At 44.1% G+C, this 22,603-nt stretch overlaps 1 protein-coding gene across 2 annotated transcripts in view; it reads left to right on the plus strand.

Annotated features, from left to right (window-relative positions):
* The first annotated feature begins 1,091 nt into the window (after positions 1 to 1,091).
* Positions 1,092 to 22,603, plus strand: part of OPCML (opioid binding protein/cell adhesion molecule like) — a 775,348-nt gene continuing 753,836 nt past the window's right edge. The window contains exon 1 of one of the 2 annotated variants that reach the window (XM_088658030.1): positions 1,092 to 1,405. In XM_088658030.1, the coding sequence (XP_088514156.1) occupies positions 1,345 to 1,405 (61 nt within the window). In that variant the 5' untranslated portion in view covers positions 1,092 to 1,344. The remainder of the gene's footprint in view (positions 1,406 to 22,603) is intronic. The other variant, XM_088658031.1, reaches the window with a different exon arrangement.

The raw sequence follows: 22,603 nt of genomic DNA on the forward strand, positions 1-22,603 counted from the left end.
CCAGAAACTGTGGTTTAACAGCAAAGTGTCTTGCTCAGCATGCTAGGGCCTTTCTGATATGAGGGGTGTTCACCTGCTATGTGCAGTGAGTGCATAATATGTTTCTGTGTACTCAGTATTTTGGCTGCACAAATCAGCAGGTGTATACTCTCACACAAACCCTTGTACATGTGTAGAGATGGCTCATGCCTTTGTTCAGTGTAACATGTGAAGTAGCCTATGGAGTAGCTAATACAGTTCAGTGTGGAGCAAAACCAATCTGCTAAAAGGGGCTTCTTCTGCCTACAGAAAATTTAAAAGAGACGGAGACCGTCTGCAGGCAGCTATTAACAGTCCTTAATATATCTGCTGCTTATACGTACTGTATGTTTCTCCAGCCATCTGATATATGCTTGTTCACCACTTGGGTACAGCTCCCTGGATTTCTCCTTTCTCCTCCGTGGGATTTCTCCCCTCCCAACGCTGATGCTTGCAAAACACTCCATTCAATTGTATATTTGACTGAGTCGCTGGTGGCAAGATGGAAAGCTGGTCAAATAGTAGGCAACTGGCACACAGTCTGAATCCTAACATGCCTGGCAGATTGTCAGCAGCAGCAGCAGCAGCAGCATCAACAAGTTGCATTTCCCTCTGTGGCATCTAACTGCAAGGAGCATCCCCAAACCCCTCTGCCTGCCTGCTTGCCTGTATGTATGTATGTGTGAGTGAGTGAGTGAGAGGGAAGGAGGGTGGGTGGCAGGAAGGAGCTCCGAGCTACAGGGAGAAATAAACAAACATCCAATCCATGGCACTGACAAGAGTCTGCTTCCTTTCTCCCTTTCAAAGCTACTGACCCAAGACCTCAGGCTGGCCAAAGGCTCTGTGTCCCCCTACACACTTCCCCCTCTCTCCCTGTGCCCTGCATTGGGGTAGATCTGGAAGTAGGGGAGGGCACAGCAAGGGGCACCAAAGGGAGCAGTTGGCAGTGCCGTTTAACTCCCCACGGTGTCAAAAAGCTGCAGAAGAGCCAGAGAATGTCACTCAGGAGACCAGAACCAATGAATGCCTGGTAGGAGGTCTGTTCTCTATCTCCCCCCCCCCCACGGACTGGTAGTGCTGGTTCTGGGGCTTCTTCTGCTAGCGTGTTATGTGCAGGGTGGAAAAAGAGAGGGGGAGAGAGGGAGGGAGGGAGGGGAGTAGGGGGGAAAATCAGAGACACTGACTGCCTGTCCCCATCTCTCTTTCTCTCTCTCTCTCCAACTCGCGCTCCCTCCCTCTGCAAACATTGGATTTAAACCTACTCAGAATTCAGCACGGAGGAAAGCAGCCAGCCAAGCCGCTCCAGACTATTGCAGCTCCCCCAAGATGTATCATCCCGCCTGCTGGATCGTCTTCACGGCCACAACTGCCCTGTTCTTCATCCCAGGTATGCCACAAGGAGGGACGGTGGCAGGGGAATCCCTCTCGCTCCCGTATATCTCTAGGCAAGAAGATGGACCAGACGAGGAGGGTTGAAGAGGTGGGGTGGGGTGGGGTGGGGTGGGGGACGCGTTTTGCATGCCACAGCGATACAGACCTGATGATTTCGCCCAGATGTGCACATTATATTATGATTAGTTAGGGGGGGTCCCCCTCCCCCGGTCACAGTACTAATGTGTCACGTTTTGGGGTGTGTATGTAGAGGAGGTGATTGGGCTCAAAACTGGTGCGTAGTCCTTCAGGGATCCCGCCACTGTTTCCTCCCGGAGGGATGCTGTGCCGGCATCGGACAGCAGCTGCTCCTGCGTTGTGAATAGGAGAAGGTACTTTCCCTGGGATTTGCATTATCTGCCCACAATGTTTGTGTGTGTGCTTGTTCTTGTGTGCAATGGCTTTTTGGGAAGTCTTTTACTCCCAACCCCAATCTTCTCCTCCTCCTCTTTCTCCCCTCCATCTCCTCTGGGCATCTTTCATAGCAAATTGAGGTGTGTTTTTTTTTTGGCGGGGGGGGGGCGGCGGGCGGCAGTGGATGGTGATGATGGAGATGGTTTGGGAGTGCTTTCCCTCCCAGGTTCAGCACCCTTACCTCATTTCCACCTAAAGAAGTCCACTGCCCTTCTCTTGTTTTCAGATAGCAAAGCCCACTGGCTTTTATACAGTGATGGTGGTAGGAGTGAGGTTTCTTCTTCATCCCCCAAACTGACCAATGCACACACGCGCACACACACACACACACACACACACCAGCTGCTGCTTGTTTGGGCATCGGCTACAGATGCTGCAGTGTTGGAAGCCAGACCAGGTGTTCTTGAGTTTTCTTATCCAGAAGGCATCATTGTAGCCTGCCACCATCACAGCGTCTACTGAAGACTTTAGGATCCCTCGGCTGCCTCTTGCTGCAAACCCGGGTCTGAATAGGTTTATTGTAATTCAAGCTCTAACTGGCTCTGGGCAGGAGCTCTGCAGACAGGCACTTAGTGTGGGGAGCTGAATACGCATCTGAACATCTGTCCCAATGTAAAATAGAAGAGCAGGGTGGGAGGGATGGGGACCGATAGAGAAGGAGTTGTGCCTTATATGTGTTGCTGAGCTGCTGGGATTGCCAGAGAGCTGAACATGCAATGCCCTCAGAAACAGCTTCAGCAGTCTGTTACTCTGAAATATACACATATTTGAAATGCACAGCAGGAGTGTGTGTTGCACTGGGTGTTACAAGAGCATAGGCACAAAATCTATATCTGTATTTTTGCAAACAGACTTTTCAGCACAAGCCTGTCGGTAGTTTTCACTGTGGTGGGAGGTGGATGTGAGCTACAGCTACCGGTAGGCTTGCATGGATTTGCTATCCATGTGCATCAGTTTCCATCAGAGGCTGGTTTGTGTAAAAACTTTATCCACATTCCAAGACCCCACAAGCTTTGGATGTAGGTGTGCAGGCGAAGAGCACAGGGACAGGCATGTGTGCTGTATTCGGTATAATGCATTCTCATGCCAATAGTTTGAGGAAATGCATTCCGCATTTAAATTACAGAGGGGTGGATGGGATGTTGGGGTGGACAGAGGGGCAAAAGGCACAGAGCTCCCATGCAAAGGCCGCCTTCCACTCTTCAGTTTGGCCATGGTATACAGAAGTGGCTCTTGAATCCTAACCGATGTGCATAATTCATCAAGAGGTTGGGATTTGGTTTCAGTTTTGTGATAAATTATGTTCTTCTCTGACCTCTTGATAATGAACAACCACCTAAGCAAAGAATGTTATTTCCAAAAAAGTCACACTGAGGACACTGTATCTGGGTAATGTCAGAATATGAAAGCTGAATGGGGAAAAAAAATTTATGAGAGCACACATTTCTTCTTGAGAAATTCAGTTTTAGGACAGTTGAGAAGTTTTTTTTTTAAATGTCTTTTTATTTTAACAGCTTCAGATGTGATATGGGGAGGGAAGGGGCTTTATTAGGCTTGAGTGCAGAACTGAAGTCTCCTGGTTTCAGACTCCTTGAAGGGGATGTGAGATAAATGGAGCTCTAGCTATCTCTGAAACAGCATTTCCTGCATGACCTTTGCACACTGACCAGTTTGCACCTCAGCACTTGAGATTCAACAACTCTCCTAAGCTGCATGTTGACCAATGTTTACTATCCGGTGTTGATTCAGTGCAGTACCTGGGAGACCATGAGAAAGTGCTGGTGTAGTGTAAAAGCTGATACTGTACAAGCATGAGCTATGAAACTGGAAAGTGATTGGGTCAAATGGCTATGAATTCACTAGTTGGCCTTAGGCGAGCTGTGATACCTCAGCCCTCCCTTCTGCAATATTGCTTCATGGAGTACATTACTGTATTAACACATGTGAAGCTCTTTGGATACTTTCAAGCTAGTATTTCAAGTGAAGTGTTGTTGTGATCTTAGCTGGTGAATGTAAACTTGTGAATTTAGATTTATCCATAGGTCTCTTCATTAGCAGGGGAGCTGAATCTTAGACTTGGACTATCTGGATTATCATTTCTGTAGGCTCTTTCTATGCATCACTTTAATAATAATAATAAAAAGCTCCAGGGGTAGGATGTGGATTGTTGAGCAAGCGTATTCATTGTCCCACAGCTGACACAACTGTGAGGAAGGGCCATAGTTCAGTGGTAGACCATCTGCTTTGCATGTGGGAGGTCCCAGTTTCAATTCCTGGCATCTCCAGGTGAGGCTTGGAAAAGTCCCTGCCTGAAACCCTGGAGAGCAACTGCCAGTCAGTGTAAACTGTATTGAGTGAGATGGACCAATGGCCTGACTCAGGCAGCTTCTCATGCTTCTATGATCCTAACTCCTTTTGCATGTGATATTCCCACTAGATGCTCAGAGGTGGGTCCTTCTGGAGATCAGCTCCTGCCCCCCTCCATATTTTTGGGGGTCCCTTTGAGACTGAACTGTTTTGTAGGAGGGATTCAGTTGCATACTAGCAAGCTTAAACCTCTGACACCCTTGTACCACAACAAGAACAAAACCAGCCTTTTTGTAGTAAGGAAAGCGATGGCAAAATGTGTGGTAAAAAAGAAATGATGGAAGAGGTGCCATGAAACCTCCACTTGTTGAGAAATCGGCATGAATACTTAATAAATTCAGTGCTCAGTAAACAGCATACATTGTATAACATCCATGTAAACAAACCAGAGTGAAAAAAGTGGATATTGTATAACCTCCATGCAAGTTTTGTGCAAACAAATCAGGATGAACAGGTTATTTGGATGTCCTCTTAATCATACCTGGATGTTTGTTTGAGATGAATGAAACAATGAAAAAAAAGGCTTTTAAGATGCTTGATTGGGGTGAAGGGAAACTGGAAGGTTCATGTGGAAAATACAATTGCCAAGTCATTATTAGCCTTAATGGCTTCACTGTGGTCCCTCCCTCTGATTCCTTGGTTTTTAATTATCTTCCTTTTCAGTTTGGATGGTGGTTTTAGTTCTCTTACTTCCCAATAGGACCCCATATATTTTCTCCCTGCCAATTTACTTTTAGCAGAGTCTGAAGACCTGAAAGGTTAATGTAATAATAAAACCCTGACCTTGTCTGGTCACAGAAGACTCTTACTCCACAGCTTTGTGAAGGCAGAGAGAGGTTTCCATCTTGGAATAATTTGAAGCTAATGCTTTCCTCCTCAGAGAGACTTTCAGGGAAAAAGGACTGCATGCAGCCAATGGTTTTCCAGACAGAATCTATGTGATGATGGGAAGGGCAGTGGATGTTTTTTAAAACTGAGTTAAAGCGCAGCAATAGAATTGGGAAGGTTCTGTTCATGTAGTCTCCAGTTAAGGCAGAGGCAAGGAACCTGTAGCCTTAGTTGTTTGGAGTCCAACATAAGAATTGTGGTTCAGCAACATCTGGAGAGCCACAAGAGAACATCTGGAGAGCCATCTGGAGAATCATGTGCACCACCTTGAGTTCCCTGGAGAAAAAGGTGAGATATAAATGCAAACAGGAGCAGCAGCACAAAATGAAACAGCAACAAACTTGATAGGTCTCTGCCTCAAGGTGCATTCATTCCAAATGTCAAAAGGAGGGAAATGAGTGGAGATAAAGGCAGCAAGAAGAAAAATATGAGGACATGAAGATCAGCCCATATAATCACAGAATTGTAGAGTTGGAAGAGACCCTAAGGGTCATCTAGTCCAACCACCTGCAATGTAGAATGTAATCATTTTCTTCTGAAGCCTGTGACATTGCTTCTCATTCCCAAATATGCCCCCTGAACCTACTGGAAGACTGTCTAGAAAAATAATAAGTCTTGGCCTCTAGGCAGGTTAGTGTGTTCCCTGTTAAACTTGGCTTGGTGCAAGGATGTTGGTCAGAAACAAGTCTATAGATCTGAAAGTGTATAAGCTGTGAAGATTGCCTTGTTTGCAGAACTGTATTTGAACCTGTATTCCAAAGGCTTAAAGGAACCAAGAGGGAAAGAGATCATCCATGTTGATTGTATCTTCTGTTGCTAAGATATGACACCAGAAACGAATCTGCTATTTCTGTGTGTGTGTTGCTAGCTTCTCCATGCCCAAACCTTTGTTCCAAAAAGAGTTTAACCTGACCCTTTTCTGGGAGCTTGAGTACTGCTGCCTTAGTGATTCCCTCCTTTTTGGGCCCCTAAAGTTTTCATTAGTTTCTTGTCTTGCTCCACAAGTTTTGCATTGGCCTCTATATGATATCTTTTTATTGTCTTCTCTTCCCCCCCCCACCAGCAATTCTGTCCCCCCTCTAAATGGGGAGGGCATTTTTCCACAGCCTCTCCCCCCTGGAATAAGAGGAGATATAGTTTCTCGCAAAGGGAGGTATGCGGATCTTCATGTTGGTCATATAGGGGGGAAATGGCAGCCCAGCTATTTAAACTGGCTCCATCCCTCATTCTTCATTCTTCTTCTGGTAATGCCTTAGCAACGTGGGCTCTGCTAGTCACCCTTTTTGGGGGTACTGAGTAGGAATGTGAGGGGAGACATTGCTTAGTTTGGGGGGGGGTCTTCTCTTTTTTGCCTACTTTGCACTGTTGGATGTTGCCCATGTGACTAGAGAATCTGGCTAAGGGCAAGTGGGAGGACATAATAAATTATTGAGGGCTTGGCCTAGTAGGGGCATTGAGGTGAATGTTGGCCAATGAGGCCTCAGTAAGCATGTCAGGTTCTTACGCCCAAGGTGCATGCAGCAAGGTGGACGATTTTCTTTTAAAACCAAACCTCACTGTGTGACCACAACATGCAGATGGAAGTTTGCTCAGGAATCGGGAGTGATTATATCTTCCCATTTATTGCAACCCACCTGCCCAAATGTGTTTAATTGGGTTAATTAGTTCAATTTCATTGATTTGCAGATTCTCTACTTGTTTTATTTTAATAAATGTAACCTGTTCACCCATATTGTAGTTTGTATTGAGTCTTCTTTCTGGTGTGATGGCAAAGAATTCATTGTGTGCTGCTCCCAGATCCCAATACAAGCAGTTGTGCATGGATAGGATACTCAAGAAAGGACACTTGGTGTCACTTGAAATATTGTCAAGAGAATCAAGTGATAGAGGTGGAAGACTTAAGAAGATAGAAGGCTTGTGTGCTTGTGTGTGTGTGTGTGAGAGAGAGAGAGAGAGAGAGAGAGAGAGAGAGAGTCCTGATTTGCACATATCTTTAAACCAAAGTAAAACTAAACTGTGATTTAAATGTGAGCACAGTGCATTCCAGCATGTTGATGAAATGACTTGGCTCCTCCCCTGCTTCTACTAACCTGCTGGGGAAATAAGCCATGGTCTATTACACCTAAACCTGGGCTTCTACTTAGCTTCTCTACAAACAAGCATTAACCACATTTTGTGGTTACCACTGATGCTTTGTTTTTGGTGGGAACCAACCATGTGTCTGACGACGATTCAGTTAAATGCGTTGTAAATTCATACAGGGAAATCCGGTAGGGAAATACAGGACTCCACAGCGCCATCTGGTGTCACAGTGGTATATCACATATAGAATGCATGTAAAACACTTTTTCTTTACCAATCTAGCTGAGCCCTGAATTGGGACATAACACTAAGCCAGACCATGGCATGGTTCCTTGCAGTGTGCAGGAGCAGGATAAGAGAGAAGGTCCCACAATTTTAGCAGCTTACACTAGCACACTGTACATTCATATTTTAACCACGATGTAGTTTAACTATGGTTCCTTTAAACTGATATGCAAACTAAGCATATATGTGAGGTGTGTGTGTGTGTGTGTACACAATACACACACACACACACACCCCTGTGGCTTGTAATCTTGAAAGTCATTTGATTGGCTCTTAGGAAGAGTGATCAGTGATCAGCCGAAGCCCAATAGAGTAGGTAGGATGTCCAGTTTTGTATTTGCAAGAAAGAGGATTTGCATCACTGAGAAAGAAGACAAAAAGGAGAGAAATCAGCATAAAATTCAATGTACGGTACTTGATATGCATAAATGCAAATTTAGAAATAATGAGTATAATTTAAATAGGAATACATCTCACCTTAGTGGGGGAGGCACCAGGTGACTTTCATTCCCGTTCAGTCTGCTGACCAGTTGCTGCTACCAGCTCTCTCTTACCTTTAAACCAGTTGGGTAGCTCTGGAACAGAAGACACCTTCAAACAGAGGTCTGTATTCTGGCAGCTATTCAAAATGGAGGACTGTACTCGGAAAGCCTGTGGTTGAGTGGGAGAGCATCTGCTCTGCATGTAAATGTCCCCAGTTCAATTTTATGCCAATGGGCCTTTGAAGCTGTTTAATTAGCCAGTCACTGTGATGCACATTTGAATTGTTTTTAAATTGAATTTTAAATTGAATTGTTTTGGAATTTAATTGTGTGTGTGTGTGTGTGTGTGTACACAGACACACAGGCACACACACACACACACACACACACACACACACACACTGCTTTACACCACCTTGAAATTTTATGATATGGCAGTGTAGACATACTTGTACAAAGCAATATAAATGAATGAATCCCTGGCTCCTCCAGGTAGGGCTGGGAGTATTCCTATCTGAAACCCTGGAGAACTGCTGCCTGTCGGTGTAGACAATACTGAGCTAAATGAATCAATTGACTTATTGGGTACAAGACAGCTTCCTCTGCACAACACAAGCCTGAGAATAAATCACTGGTATCCTCCTCCCTCTGGTTCTGCCACAGAGGAGGCCTTTAATTTGTGATGACATTCAAACAAGCATACCTTTTCATCTGTGTAACCTGATGTGAGCACAGCCCAGGAGAAGCTTCGGTTGATTGCATAAAGTGGTCTTTAGGCAATTGTTAAATGGTTTTGATGGAGCACAGTCCCGAAAGGGAGATGGAGGCAGTCCCTAAAGTAGATGTGGAGCATCCAAGCGGGTTCAGCACTTTGTAGGTCAAAGCCAGCCTTGAATCCTGTGAGAATCCAGCCTGTGCCTTTCAAGAAGATTTCTGCTTCGTCTTCAGTGTCTAGGGGCATGTGTGCTCCTGGAACAAACAGAAGGGAATGCCCCCCAGCTGTCACTGTGGCAGTATTCTTGGTTGGTGCAGTGACAACCATAGCCTATGGATTTGCTACAATGCTCACCTGCCTCGGCGGGATTAATTAGTTGTTTGTGAGACTCTTTGAAGATGCAGAGTGCTAAGGCTGATCTTCAACTTTGATTTCTGTCTCCTGATTTTTGAATAATTCTTCTGAGTAGGGCAGGTCCCCTGGGTTTCCTCACTTGTCACCTCCTCCTCTGCTAATATGCCAGCTCCTTCCCCACCCCAAAGTATCTTCAAGGATATGCATAAGTGTCTGCAGGCAGATAGGTGCCATGCTCCCTGTTTGTTTGCTTAGTGTGTGCCTTGAGGAAGTACATCCAAGTGCACCCCACTCTCCTCCTTCATGCCTGCTAACTCCACATTGGCTGCCACATGTAGGGCATTTTTTGAGGGCAGAGGAACAGGATCCATTGCAGGATTTATTTCCCATTTCTGCCCACTCTGAATCTATTGCCAGCTGCAGATGTCAGGCCTCCATAGTGGTGCTTCTGTGCCATCCAGAATGCAGAGGCTGGAGCATGTAGATTATGCAACTTTGCACTGCTGTTGGTTCCCTTACTGACATCTCACTTTGGGTGGACTTATTGTTAATTTGTAGTTTGATGGGTACATGGTGCATCCTGATGGTTACTATTTTCAGGTGGTATTCGGTCACATACCAACAAATTCAGGTTGCACAATTAAAGTTGTTTTTGTGCTCTTGCCCAACAAGTCTGCTCCTCTCCCCAAAGCTAGGACTTCTTCTTTTTTTGCAATAAGGAAGGTGCACCAAAATCTTGAGAATAAGAAATGCTATCTCATTTAAAAGCAATGCATTTTGGAGTTGACACTGGATGATGCAAAAATGATTGATCTGTGATGTCTCACAAGGGGCATACTTAGAGGTTGGCCAGGTTGGCTCCTGCCAAGGGTTCAGGCCACCCCACCCCCCACAAAAATCACATCACTCCACTGTGGCTTGACGTGGCTAAGAGCCTGTTTGCCCTCTCCCCAGGAGGCCATGCTCTGGGTCATGTAGGAAGTTACTGGCAGAGCATGAAAGGCGATGAAAAGCAAACTTGTTGAGTTTCTGGTTCATGGTCTGGTGGCGGTGGGGAATGCCAATACATCTCTTTGCCAAGGCTGCAAAGAAGGCTAGGTATGCCTCTGATGCCTCTTGCATGCATACACATCTTTATTTGGAACAAAGAAACACTGGAAGCTGCTTTGAATGATTAGATTTATTCATCCATCTAGCTAGTGTAGTCTAATATCACCAGCACTGGCTCTCTAGGGCCTCAGGAAGAAGTTTTTCCTGCCCCTTTTATCTGAAAATGCCAGAGGTTGAACCTAGGACCTTGCTGGGTGCTGTAGTGAGCAGCTAGCTCCCACATACAACATCAACACTGAGGTCTGGATGGGAAGTTGACAGTTAAATAGCTAAGTAAGCAGCAGAGCAGCCTTTGTATTTAATAAAGCTGTGACCCTCGTTCAACCCATATTGTTGTCTTGTGTCTTCATTCCGGATATGGGAGCAATGCACCATTAACTGAAAATGTCGTCTCTTGAGAAATACTCAGCAGAGCTTTCTGTTACAGCCAATTTTGCTAAATGATTGGGACTCGTTTTGCAGAAGACCATAGCTTTCAGCTATGTCAAACCTTTTCAGTTATGCCATCCTTGCTAGTTAATTAATATGGCAAAGTGATATTAATCCGGGTCCACACTCCACAGAGCTATCATCTCTTATCCACTGCTGGGCACTAGAGTGACAGGAAGTTGCCACTGATTAGGCGTAAGCCCGTAGAGAAGTACCCGGAGCACATTTGTTCCACTTTAGTGTGATTTCAGGACAGGCAAGAGGGTCTTAAAGGGATTTTCCATGCTCTCTTAAAAGTCTAAGGAAAGCAGTTCATCAGATACGGTGGGCATCAATCCTCCATCTGTCAGAAACTGCAAAACAAACATATATTGGCAACTCTTGATGTTGAGACAACCGACTGGCAACTCTTCTATTATAGCTTGCAGCTCAGCCAGTAAAAGGTATTAGCCAACAATAAATGTTATGAGTCCAGCTGCCCTTGCATACATGTGTGAGTAATCTGTGGCATGTTGGTGGTTTAAGTTGATCGTTTGGGCTTATATTGCTCTTTGCAAGGTCTGGTGGTCAGCTGATGGTCGGGGCTAGGAAAGTGCACAGAAGTGTGCAAAAGCAGGTCACCTGACATCCATTGTAACATTGGGTGATTGGCAGGTGGGCATCCCCACCTTACATATCAAACTTGGCCTGTAGTGTTGGGGGCAAGAATCTGACCCACCAGCCAGATTCTGTTACCGACTCACCCCTGACCTAAGAGAACTACTGTATCTTTATAAAGCTTCCCTGCCTGGTGACTTGGATGTGATTCTTTGTCTCTATTGACGGGTATGAGGATAGCCAATGGGTCTCAAACCCTCAGTTAGTTAGGGACTTACCCTGCATGCAAGCCTCACTTGCCCTCCTTGCGAATATCCAGAATGGAATGCAGAATTCATTGTGCAGCTCCAGGACCACAACTTGCTCTTTGCAGAGCAGAAGGAAGCCACTCCTGGCTCTGCTTATTCTTCATTTGAGAACTGAGCAAGAAATAAAAAACATAAAGATTTCTAAGCTCAGGATACAGTGGCACCCCGGGTTAAGAATTCAATTCGTTCTGGAGGTCCGTTCTTAACCTGAAACTGTTCTTAACTTGAGGTACCACTTTAGCTAATGGGGCCTCCCGCTGCCGCCGTGCCACCACCACACGATTTCTCTTCTCATCCTGAAGCAAAGTTCTTAACCCGAGGTACTATTTCTAGGTTATTGAAGCACCTGTAACCCGAGGTACCACTGTACTCGGAGTACCCACAAATGTCTGACTGCTGGAAGTTGGAAGTGAACCGTTAAGAATGAATTGGTTGCTCCATGACTGTTCTATTCCATGCACTGAACTTTCTTTGGGATTCTTTGGAGTGGTTTTAGAGAGAGTGCAAGGACAGGTGAGTGAGCAACTTGCAGAAAAACACTTTGTGAGCTGGAATATTGCAGCTAATTTGAATAGTTAGGTGACTAATATAATTAGCATTTCATGTTCAAGAACATGGTGGATGTCAGGTTCATGCTGAATTTCTTACCTTATATATTTATGCATTTATTCTACAGTGTCTTATTCTGAAATGTGGGAGGAACAAAGTCTGTCAGCTCATGGCAAAACCCTGGTAACATGGATACAGAAATCACAAGAAAATAGAGGGTTAATTTCAGGTTTCTCTTTTGCTTGCACTCTTGCATCTGAAAAGTCCCTTCTGTCCAGAAGGACTAGAAGATTTGGTTCCTTCATATTGTCTCAATTTAGGGTACTAAACATGCTGATTCACAATGCCTGAAACATCTATATTTGAGATATTCTAAGTGGAATAGCAGAAAAGTGGCTTAGGAGAGACAAACTTTGTTGAGAAAAGATGATGCAACTGTGGGTTTCTGCAGACCAGGTGACTAATATTTTTTGCACACAGGAATGTTTATTTATGGCTGCATTCATGTGGCCACCTATTCCATTTCCCTTATTGTAAATTTGCACATTATATTTGATCTTCCACACAGCATAAAAGCCACTTCCAGAAAACTAATGGAATATAGTGCGTGTTTATTGCTCCATGTTTCATGAATTATCTCCACGTGCCATAATTCCAGAAATGATCATTTGCTACCTCCTTAACTTGGAAGATTGTGGGAGTTTAGCAAGAACTTGTCTCCCCCCTCTAACCTTTTCTCTCCACTGCCTTTCCCTTAAGTGCCTGGTCTTCTTCATTTGTAAGCCTGATAGCAAAGGGTTCCCTCCCTGCCTGTCCTTTTAACTGATGTGAGCTGCTTTGGGAGACAACCATTGTCTGACAAGCAGGACAAAAATACAGCAAATAAATTTTAAAACAAAAGTTAATCCCAACCGAGTTCCATTGATAGATGTGGCAGTTTGTCAACACTAATTGGGACTATACAGTGGAGAGGGTGTGTCACTGTTTTTTCTATCACACATCTCATACATTATAATTGTATCAAAATATTTAACGACATACTCCCTTATTTTATTCGACATGCTCACCTGGCTCATAGGTCCATGCCATGACAGTGCACAAGTTGCTGCTGCAGATGACCCAAATAAACCATGGTGAGCAAGAGTTGAAGTAAGCCCAGATGGTTCTTTGCAGTGCTTTTTTTCTTTAAAAAAAAGTTTAGGGGTACTCTCATTTTCCTGCTCATATTGAAATACTGCCCCTCAATGAGGCCAAACTTAGACTCACAAAATGTTTAGGGGTATGCATCCCCATGCCCCCCCCCCGAAAAAACCACTGGTTCTTTGAGAGCAAATTCTGTGTAGCAGAGCAGGCCTGGTGGTGGATATTTCTACCTAGCAAGAAAGTCAGGTTTGGCCTCAGTGGCTGCAGAAGACAGGCAGAGAGAGAACCGCTGACATTTTAACTCCCCAAAATTGCTGGAATATCTGTGTATTTTTGTGTTGGGCATTTGAGAATGAGATCTGAGTGGAAATTGGCGTAATGAGGAGGGAGAAATGGGATCCTGGTAGGAATGGGGAGGGGGGGGAATTTGATTCCATTTGCATTCAAAGGTGGAGCTATCAAATCAACACTTTCAGAAACAACACATGAACCAAAACACAGCTCTCCTTAGAAATCCACACTTCACTAAATTTTGCAATGCAGTTCTCCAGCCAAACAAGGTTTACAGAGCAAATGTGCATAAAAAGGAATATATTAGTGAAAGCAACATTTAAAAAATGCATTGGGTGGGATTGCTTACAAAAATGTGTATGTTGGGAGACATGCATATTAAAATGCTGTGTCAAATTGCTGCAAAAAGTGGGGAGCCAAATTTAAGACTTGAAAAAAAGAGAAACTAAGAGAAGCAAAGTGGACAGACCCTTCCATCCCGAGACACTGGGGTATCCCTCCCTCCATGGCTTCCACGAAACGTTCTCCTGCTGTCCACCTGCCAGACAGTTCTGTCTTCTCTCTTGGCTGTTTACTTCTGCCTTTTGTTTCTCTTACTTGTTGCTATGCATGCAGCGTATAGTAGGAACTCCTGTGAATATAGGCCAGGCTTTGATTGTTCAGCAGGCTGGAAGATGATGATTATAATATTTGACAGGAGAAAAGGGAGGGCAGAGAACTCTTCACGCTTTCAGATCTGCTTTGTCATAAGAAAGATCTTGTAAAGGGTCTTCGAAGGATGACTTTCTCCTTCCATGCAAATCATGTCTGAGTATTAAAGTCAACGATTCTCTTCTAAAGAAGTGCCACATGAGGTTCACCGGTTTGTTATCACACCTTGTTCTAGTGTCCTTGTGCAACGTGTATACTAATTCCTTGGTTCGTTGGGTCAGTTTATTAAAAACAGAACTCCCCATTTTGCCCAGAGAGGGTGCTCTTAGAAAGATACCAAGTGAAGGTTTTCCTATGCTTCTGACCTGTCTACACTACAAGTTTCAAAGAGGTGTCAGGCCTGTTTAACTGTTGTTGTTCTTAAATGAGGATCCCTTTTCTAAAGGGTTGCAGAGGTCTTTGGTCCATCTGTAGTACATCTCCTCAGAGTCCTTTAAGAAGAAGCTATGATAGTTGAAAAGCAGCACATGGAAAATGCATTTCAACCTGTTTTGAATTCTTATTTGTAGCTATATCATCAATGTCAGAGCTAAATAATCTATTGTGGTAGTTGGATGCCATGATGTTTGGTGCTTGTGTCTCACCACCAGCATATAATAGTTTTCTTTTCTGACCACCAAATTGTTGGCAATAAGCATTTGAGTCTGACCCATTAGGAGCATTAGAGCAGGCTAAGAAGGTGACATTATTGATCAGTAGGTGGCACCCTGAAGCCACATCATTTATAACTGTGGCAAAGGCAGCGTGGCCCAATTCTTCCCTTCCTCTCTGTTTTATTGCTTTGCCTTCAGCTAAAGAGAGTTAACTCTTTTCACCTTCAGCATCACTTGTTTTATCTTCAGCTGATGAGCTATGGTGCCTAGAAGTTACAGGGCACTGTCAAGGTGAAGTCTTCAAAATAAATCTCAAGGATCTTGTGTTGGCTAGTCTAGGTTCAAAAATTCCACTGCAGTCACATCCATCCATGGCTCTGGACAACTTGCCCATTCTGAAGCCTCAAGCCTTCACCTGTTAACGGGTATCTCAGCCATCCAAGGATTGTGATAACCCTTTTATTTATTAATGGCTCATTTGGCTTGTTTACTGCCATATCACATATGAGAGGAAATGTCGAGTTGAGAGACTAAACTGTGAAGAAGGAAGTCCCTTTTACAATGCTTTCATCTGCCAAGAACTGATTATGTAGCCTTACAGTGCAATCCTAAATGGGGCTGAGTGTGTGTGTGAGTGGCATAGCTGTCAACTTTCAGATTGGAAAATAAGGGATCAGCAGCGGCGCGACACCGGAAGTCGCTTCTGCACATGTCCAGACATGCGCAGAAGCGACTTCCAGTGTCGGGCTGCCCGTGTTCGCATGTCTGGGCACCAGAAATCACTTCTGCACATGCCCGGGCAGCTGAGGAGCCTCCCTGGCCGGCAGGAGCTGCTTTCTTATAAATCCGAGGGATTTACGGGATATTTTGCAATTCGGGATAACAGCTGGAAACGGATTTAAATATGGGGGTTTCCTGCGAAAAACGGGAGAGTTGACAGCTATGGTGAGTGGCAAATAGAGCGCCATTTCTGAAATCCTCATTTATCTGCGTTGTCTAATTTCCACTTGATTTTCTATGTTTATTTGTTACTTATTTATTTCACAAAACTTATATATCGCTTGCTTGTAGAAAAAAACTCAATGTGTTTAATATATACTTGAGTGCAATGACTTCTGGTGGGGCTAATGACATTTTGCCTCCATGGTGGTCCTTTTGGATTTGGCTGAAGAAATGTCAAGGCAATGAGACTGCAGCAAATTTAGTATTACGAAACCACAAAAGTCACCTGAGACAATGAACCCCTGTGGTTGTCAGTCCATGCCCCCTGTTATCTTGTGGCTTGCAGGGCCAGGTGATGCTTGTTGGCAAATTGTGCCCCTCTTTCTTTGAGGAGAAGCAGGGATTTAGCTCACCAATAAAACATTGTGAGGATAAAAGGCAAGGGCTGTCAGGGCTAGAACCTTTTGAATGAGCAAACTTGACATAATTAATCAGATGCCAGAACCTCGAAGCAAAGAAAGTTTGATAGGCAGGAAAAGCTGTCAGATGCATAGTTCTTCTCCTTGTGGCATTTTTCTATCTGTCTTAGTCCATCTATCCACCTAGCATTTCTGCCTCCTATCAGCATAGGGCCAGCATCATACATGTGTACAGACCTTCCAGTCCAATATCTGAACACAATTCTATCGGCTGTTTCTGAAATGATTATGCACTTGTACTCTCTCTCTCTCCTCTCTCTCTCTCTCTCTCTCTCTCTCTCTCTCTCACACACACACACACACACTACACCACACACACAACCAGACAACCAGAGAGAGAGAGAGAGAGAGAGAGAGAGAAGACATAGCAAATAGGAAATATGGTATTGGGCCAACACTTGTTCCAGTATCTACATCATTCTTCATCGTAGCTGAAAAGTTAGTAGACTGGAAAGGTGACAGATGCTCATCAAGAGAGCATACAAATTTGGTTTAGGGGAGGAAATAATGTGTGACTCTTAATGATCTAGGCTCTGTTTAATCAGTCAGTAGCCTTTTTAATGAAAGCAAGCTATAGGAACTAGTTGTGCTACCAAATTTCATACAAAACGAAACTATGAGATGAATCTAGAGCTTCCCACTTGAGTAAAACATCTGAAGAATTTTGAGGAGAGCTAAAAGGGGTTGGCAAAGAGTAGCATCATCTCCCCAGATGTATTTTGCTCATCTATATTCAGAAGATATTTTGTGGACTGATTGATTGCACTTATATCTCATCAATTTCATAATCCCGGGACAGGTTGCACAAAACAGTAAAATGCAAAATGGAATCTAAATAATTAAAATATGACCAAAAAAATAAATAAAACAAAGCAACAGATTCGCAGCAGGCAATCTACAACTCAGCATCAGATTAAACCCTAGTTAAAACTCCAGCAAGCAGCCTTCTCAAGTTGTGACTGTAAATTCAGGCCTTGATTCAAGGAGTCCACTAATATGAATGCATGAGCTTCAGCTTGCACTCTGAGGCTTATATCATTCTTAGGCTGAGTTTTAGAGAGCTGCTGTGGAGAAAATCACATTAAAAACACTGCTGTGTTTGAAGATCTTCTCCTAATTTATCTGTACTGTATGTGGATCAATGGTGAACCTATTTTGGTGTCTTGATGTAGAGATGTGGCTGGGTTATGATAAATGCACCACAAATTCTGGAACTTGCCTGCTAACTCTATATACTTTGCTGGTGAAATAGAGGCACATTGTCTGGGAAATTAAAAGTTTTAAAGGGTAAAAATTGGGGTTGGGAGAACAGAGGCGGTGTTCAACCTTCTGACCACCTCATGATGCAGATTCTGAAATGGACCATTGATGTGATCCAGGTCATACCTAGATCAGATGAGGTGAATCTAGTTTGCAATCTGAGTAAGGTTGATTCCTTCTCTTTTCCAATAATAATAATAATAAATAATAATAATAATAATAATAATAATAATAATAATTTAATATTTATACCCCACCCATCTGGTTGGGTTTCCCCATCCACTCTGGGCGGCTTCCTAGCACTCACACACTTATATAATCCAGAGCTTAACAATATGTCAACAAAATAGGTTCTGGGGTGGTGTTCTGATACATAATGAGATATGTGGTTCCTGCTAGAATTTGTAAGTTTCCTTGAGACTTCTATTTGGCTACTGCTGGGGACAGAGTGCTGGATGAGATTATATCTTCGCCTTATCCATCACAGGCAGTCATATTGCACCACTCGGCATCCCTTTTATTGTGCTTTCATGATTATTTGTTCACATTATGGTATCAGGGGTGTTACATATGATCAAACTTTCAACAATGTTTGCACCTTCAAATGTTTGGAGTTGGGCATAATGCTTCATTTCCATTCAGTGCATGTCTCACAGTTTTCCTGCTAAAATCCTGTAACCTTTCATAGCACAAATGCTCCAGGGATCTTTTGTCCAGCTTTTTCTTGTGCTATAGTGCAAGAGTGCCCCTCCAGATGGCAATTTATTTATGCATTTAATCAATTTATATTCCATCTTTTTCTCCTAGTAGGAGCTCAAGGTGGCATACATGGTTTCCCCCTTCCTTATTTATTCCCTACAACATCGCTGTGAGGTAGTTTCGGCTGAGAGACCATGACTGTCTTAAGGTTACCCAGTGAGATTCATGGCCAAGTGGGTATTTGGACCTTGATCTTCCAGGTCCTAGTCCAACACTCTAACCACTACACTACATTGGTCCTTTGTACTTAATGTGATAACATCAGGGAAGTATCACAGAACAACTAATAAAGCAGAATGATAAGTGGATGGCCCAGTATAAATCCACCACTAATGTATTATTATTGTATCAATGATGTGTTGTGTAATATACCTGCAAAACAAGACCAACCACTGTGAACAGGCTTGTACGTTTACATGCACCAATTTTCTATATACAGGTATGGTGTTGCTGTTTTTAATACAAGAAAACATTTGTAAAAAACAACACCCACAACTCTAGCTTTGGTCTGAAATGTTAACTGCTAGGACAGCACTCCTGATAATGGTCAGGAATATTTGCATAAGCCTTTCCCCTTCATTGGCTTTCCTTACCTGTGGCCTGAGTCAGAATCCCCAAAGACCTGTGGCTCATCTTCCTTTAGTTAAAAAAGAAGAAGGGGGTATGTACGGAGGAGGAATTATTAAAATGCCATCTCCATTCGGCCCCCCAGGCTCATGAGGAGAACGTGCTTTCCAATTTAACGAAGTGAGCACATTTGTCATCCTAATGCCTGCCGTGTTCCTCTTTGTGAGACGCAGCGTCCGCTGGCTGCTTAGAGGCTCGCTTGCTCCATTCCTTTGCCAGCTTTTCCCTCTAGTTGGGATACTTCATCTTTATAAAGTAGCAATAAGTGGACAGCATAATATATTTCACTTTTAATAAGGTGTTGCCAGTCGTGCACACACTCCACAGAGCAATTAGTGTCAAAGGCGTCTAAGCAATGGAGAGGAGCCATAATTTGACTGTTTACTGAGTTAGAGGATTTATGGGCAGAGGGAGCAGTGGCTGCAACTTGGCTGGAGAGAGGGGAGGTGCTGCAATCAGCATTAGAAGCACAGACCTCTTTAAGTTGTCTAGGGAAAGGGAGAAGCTTTCCAACCTCAATTTCCATTGCAAACTTTCCTGCTGCGCAGTGCTAGACCTGTCACACAGGGCAGAAGTCCTCTTGCCTTGTATTCTCAAGATTTTATCTGTTTCAATAACAGAAACCTAAGCAGTTAAATAGGGATGCGGGTGGCGCTGTGGATTAAACCACATAGCCTAGGGCTTGCCAATCAGAAGGTCTGCAGGTTCGAATCCCCGCAACGGGGTGAGCTCCTGTTGTTCGGTCCCAGCTCCTGCCAACCTAGCAGTTCGAAAGCACGTCAAAGTGCAAGTAGATAAATAGGTACCGCTACAGCGGGAAGGTAAATGGTGTTTCCATGTGCTGCTCTGGTTCGCCAGAAGTGGCTTTGTCATGCTGGCCACATGACCTGGAAGCTGTGTGCCGGCTCCCTAGGCCAATAACGCGAGATGAGCACCGCAACCCCAGAATCGGTCACGACTGGACCTACTGGTCAGGGGTCCCTTTACCTTTAAGCAGTCAAACAACATTAGAGATAGCCCCATAATTCATACCCTCCAATACTTCTCCGATGAAAATAGGGATGTCCTAACCTAAAGGAAAAGGGAGAGATTGCAGGATCAAATCAGAAACTGGGACAGCTTCTGTAAATCCAGGACTGTCCCTAGAAAATAGGGACACTTAGAGGTTCTGCAGTAACTTACCCATTCTCCTCTCTCACCCTGTCATAAAAAGAATAGGAGAGGAAACTGGAACAAGCTGTCATAGATAGTAAGGGATAAGAAATACAAAAGTGTGAGGAGAGAACAGCAGTGGGAAATGACTGGCCTGCAGGTATTATTATTATTGTCATCATCGTCATCATTGTCTCTCTACTCCACATGCTGCTGAAACTCTGAACACTTAGGGAGGCTATCAATGACTGCTAATCATGGTGGCTATGTTCCACCTCCACTGTTGGAGGCAGCATGCCTTTGAGGAGGGAGAAATATTGTTTTCTGCTGCTCCAGAGAAGCGGACATGGAGAAATGGATTCAAACTTCAAGAAAGAAGATTCCACCTAAACATTAGGAAGAACTTCCTGACAGTAAGAGCTGTTCGGCAGTGGAATTTGCTACCAAGGAGTGTGGTGGAGTCTCATTCTTTGGAAGTCTTTAAGCAGAGGCTTGACAGGCATATGTCAAGAATGCTTTGATGGTGTTTCCTGCTTGGCAGGGGGTTGGACTGGATGGCCCTTGTGGTCTCTTCCAACTCTATGATTCTATGAATACCAGCTGCTGGGAATCAGAGGTGGGGAAGGTGCTGTTGCACTCAAGTCCTGTTTTGGGGCTTCCCATAGGCATCCGGTAAACCACAGAGTGCTCAACTAAATGGGTCACTGACTGATCAAGCAGGACTTATCTTATTTTCTTAACACACATACAGGTAGGCTCTCTCCACACCTGTAAGGCCCCTGAGCTTGTTCAGAGACTAAAACTGTAACAACAGCAGTAAAACAAGAACAGCACAGGTTATAGAAGAGCATGGTTAAAATATATTAAAAGGTGAACCAGCATACCTAAAGAAAAACTTCACATAGAGAGCCTTGCTGAATGAAAACACATTGAAAATACTTTCACAAGTATTGCGAAACACAGAGGCGGGCTTTATTGGAACTCCCCGGGGATGGAGTTGTCTTGTGAATGGGTTTTCTTGTTTGAAAAGAAAATATGGCTGGACTTTGATGCAAAAGATTAGGATCAGCATCAGTAATATGAATGGTTGAGCACCTGCCAAATCCCGTGCCCAATTTTGGGTGGCTGGGGGAGGCAATGACTTGAGCCTTCCAAATGTGCCCTCCACTTCACCATTGCAACGTGTTTATTCATATGCCTCTTGCTCTGGCCCAGACAATGGCAGTGCTGAGAAGGACCAGCAGTTGCCACAGCTGGCTTGCTCATTGGTGCCCTGCCTCGAAGCACACCACGTTGTAGTGATGATATGGGAAAGGGTGATAACGGCAGCTAGTGTTAAGGGCAATGAGGAGGTTGACTTATTGACAAAGAGTGTGGGTAGACATGAAGGATATCTTGCCCAAGGCCCCTCCCAAAGCCAGTTCTAAGAAAGGTACCTTGAAGGAACTCAAACACATCTCTTTTCAGTCACACTTTTTTCTGCCTGTATCTCTTCCATTCTCCCCTCTTTCCCCCCAATTCTTCTGGCCAAAGCACATGGGCCCTTCTGTTTCATCCCAAGATGGTTGGAATGTCCTGTTTTCATCAGTGGCCCATCCAGATGACTCTCAGAAGCTAACAATCATAGTATCAAGAGAACAGTTCCCCCCCCCTTATTTGCCACCACCACCTGATATTCTGAGCTCTGGGTGCCTTCAGATTGTCAGTATTTTGTGTGAGTGATTCATGGCAAAGAATTTGTTGTTGTTGTTGTTTAGGCGTTTAGTCGTGTCCGACTCTTCGTGACCCCATGGACCATAGCACGCCAGGCACTCCTGTCTTGCACTGCCTCCCGCAGTTTGGTCAAACTCATGTTCGTAGCTTCGAGAACACTGTCCAACCATCTTGTCCTCTGACGTCCCCTTCTCCTAGTGCCCTCAATCTTTCCCAACATCAAGGTCTTTTCCAAGGATTCTTCTCTTCTCATGAGGTGGCCAAAGTATTGGAGCCTCAGCTTCACGATCTGTCCTTCCAGGGAGCAAAGAATTTAGCCTTGCACAATTAAAGTGGATTGAAGAACTCTGTTGCCCTAACTGAAGAAACCCACTTAAAAAAATAATTTGACTTACTGCTGTTAGGAAAGTAATGGGGAAGAACATTGAAAAGTGTGAAATGAATTAATGGTTTACAGGGGGGAAAGCATAAATACCCTGTAAACCAATCAATATGGGTGTTCATAGCTGTATAACCTCCCAGCAAACAAAGAAGGATGAATGGTCAGTAAAGACCAGATATAATCTCTAACGCCTGCATAAACTTTGTGTAGGCAAAGCAAGATGAATGCCCAATAAACAGGTTTTCAGCAGGAGACATGTGAACATGAAGGATCTGTTTAGCTGTCATGACTAATAGTCTTCATGAATTTGCCTGACTCCTTTGTCAAAGCTATCTAAGCTAGTATCCATTGCCATACCCTGCAGCGGTGAATTCCACAGGCTACCAGCGATGCATTGTTGGAACATAGTACTTCCTTTTGAAAGGAGGTTCTCTTTGAAAAGAGATTCAATAAAAGTTCCAGTTTCAGGATATGTCCTCTGAATTGGAAGCCTTCCATTTTCACACCTCTATAATTGGTGCT

The sequence above is a fragment of the Zootoca vivipara genome, chromosome 14 (genome assembly GCF_965207765.1).
Source record: "Zootoca vivipara chromosome 14, rZooViv2.hap1.1, whole genome shotgun sequence".
Taxonomy (NCBI): Eukaryota; Metazoa; Chordata; class Lepidosauria; order Squamata; family Lacertidae; genus Zootoca; species Zootoca vivipara.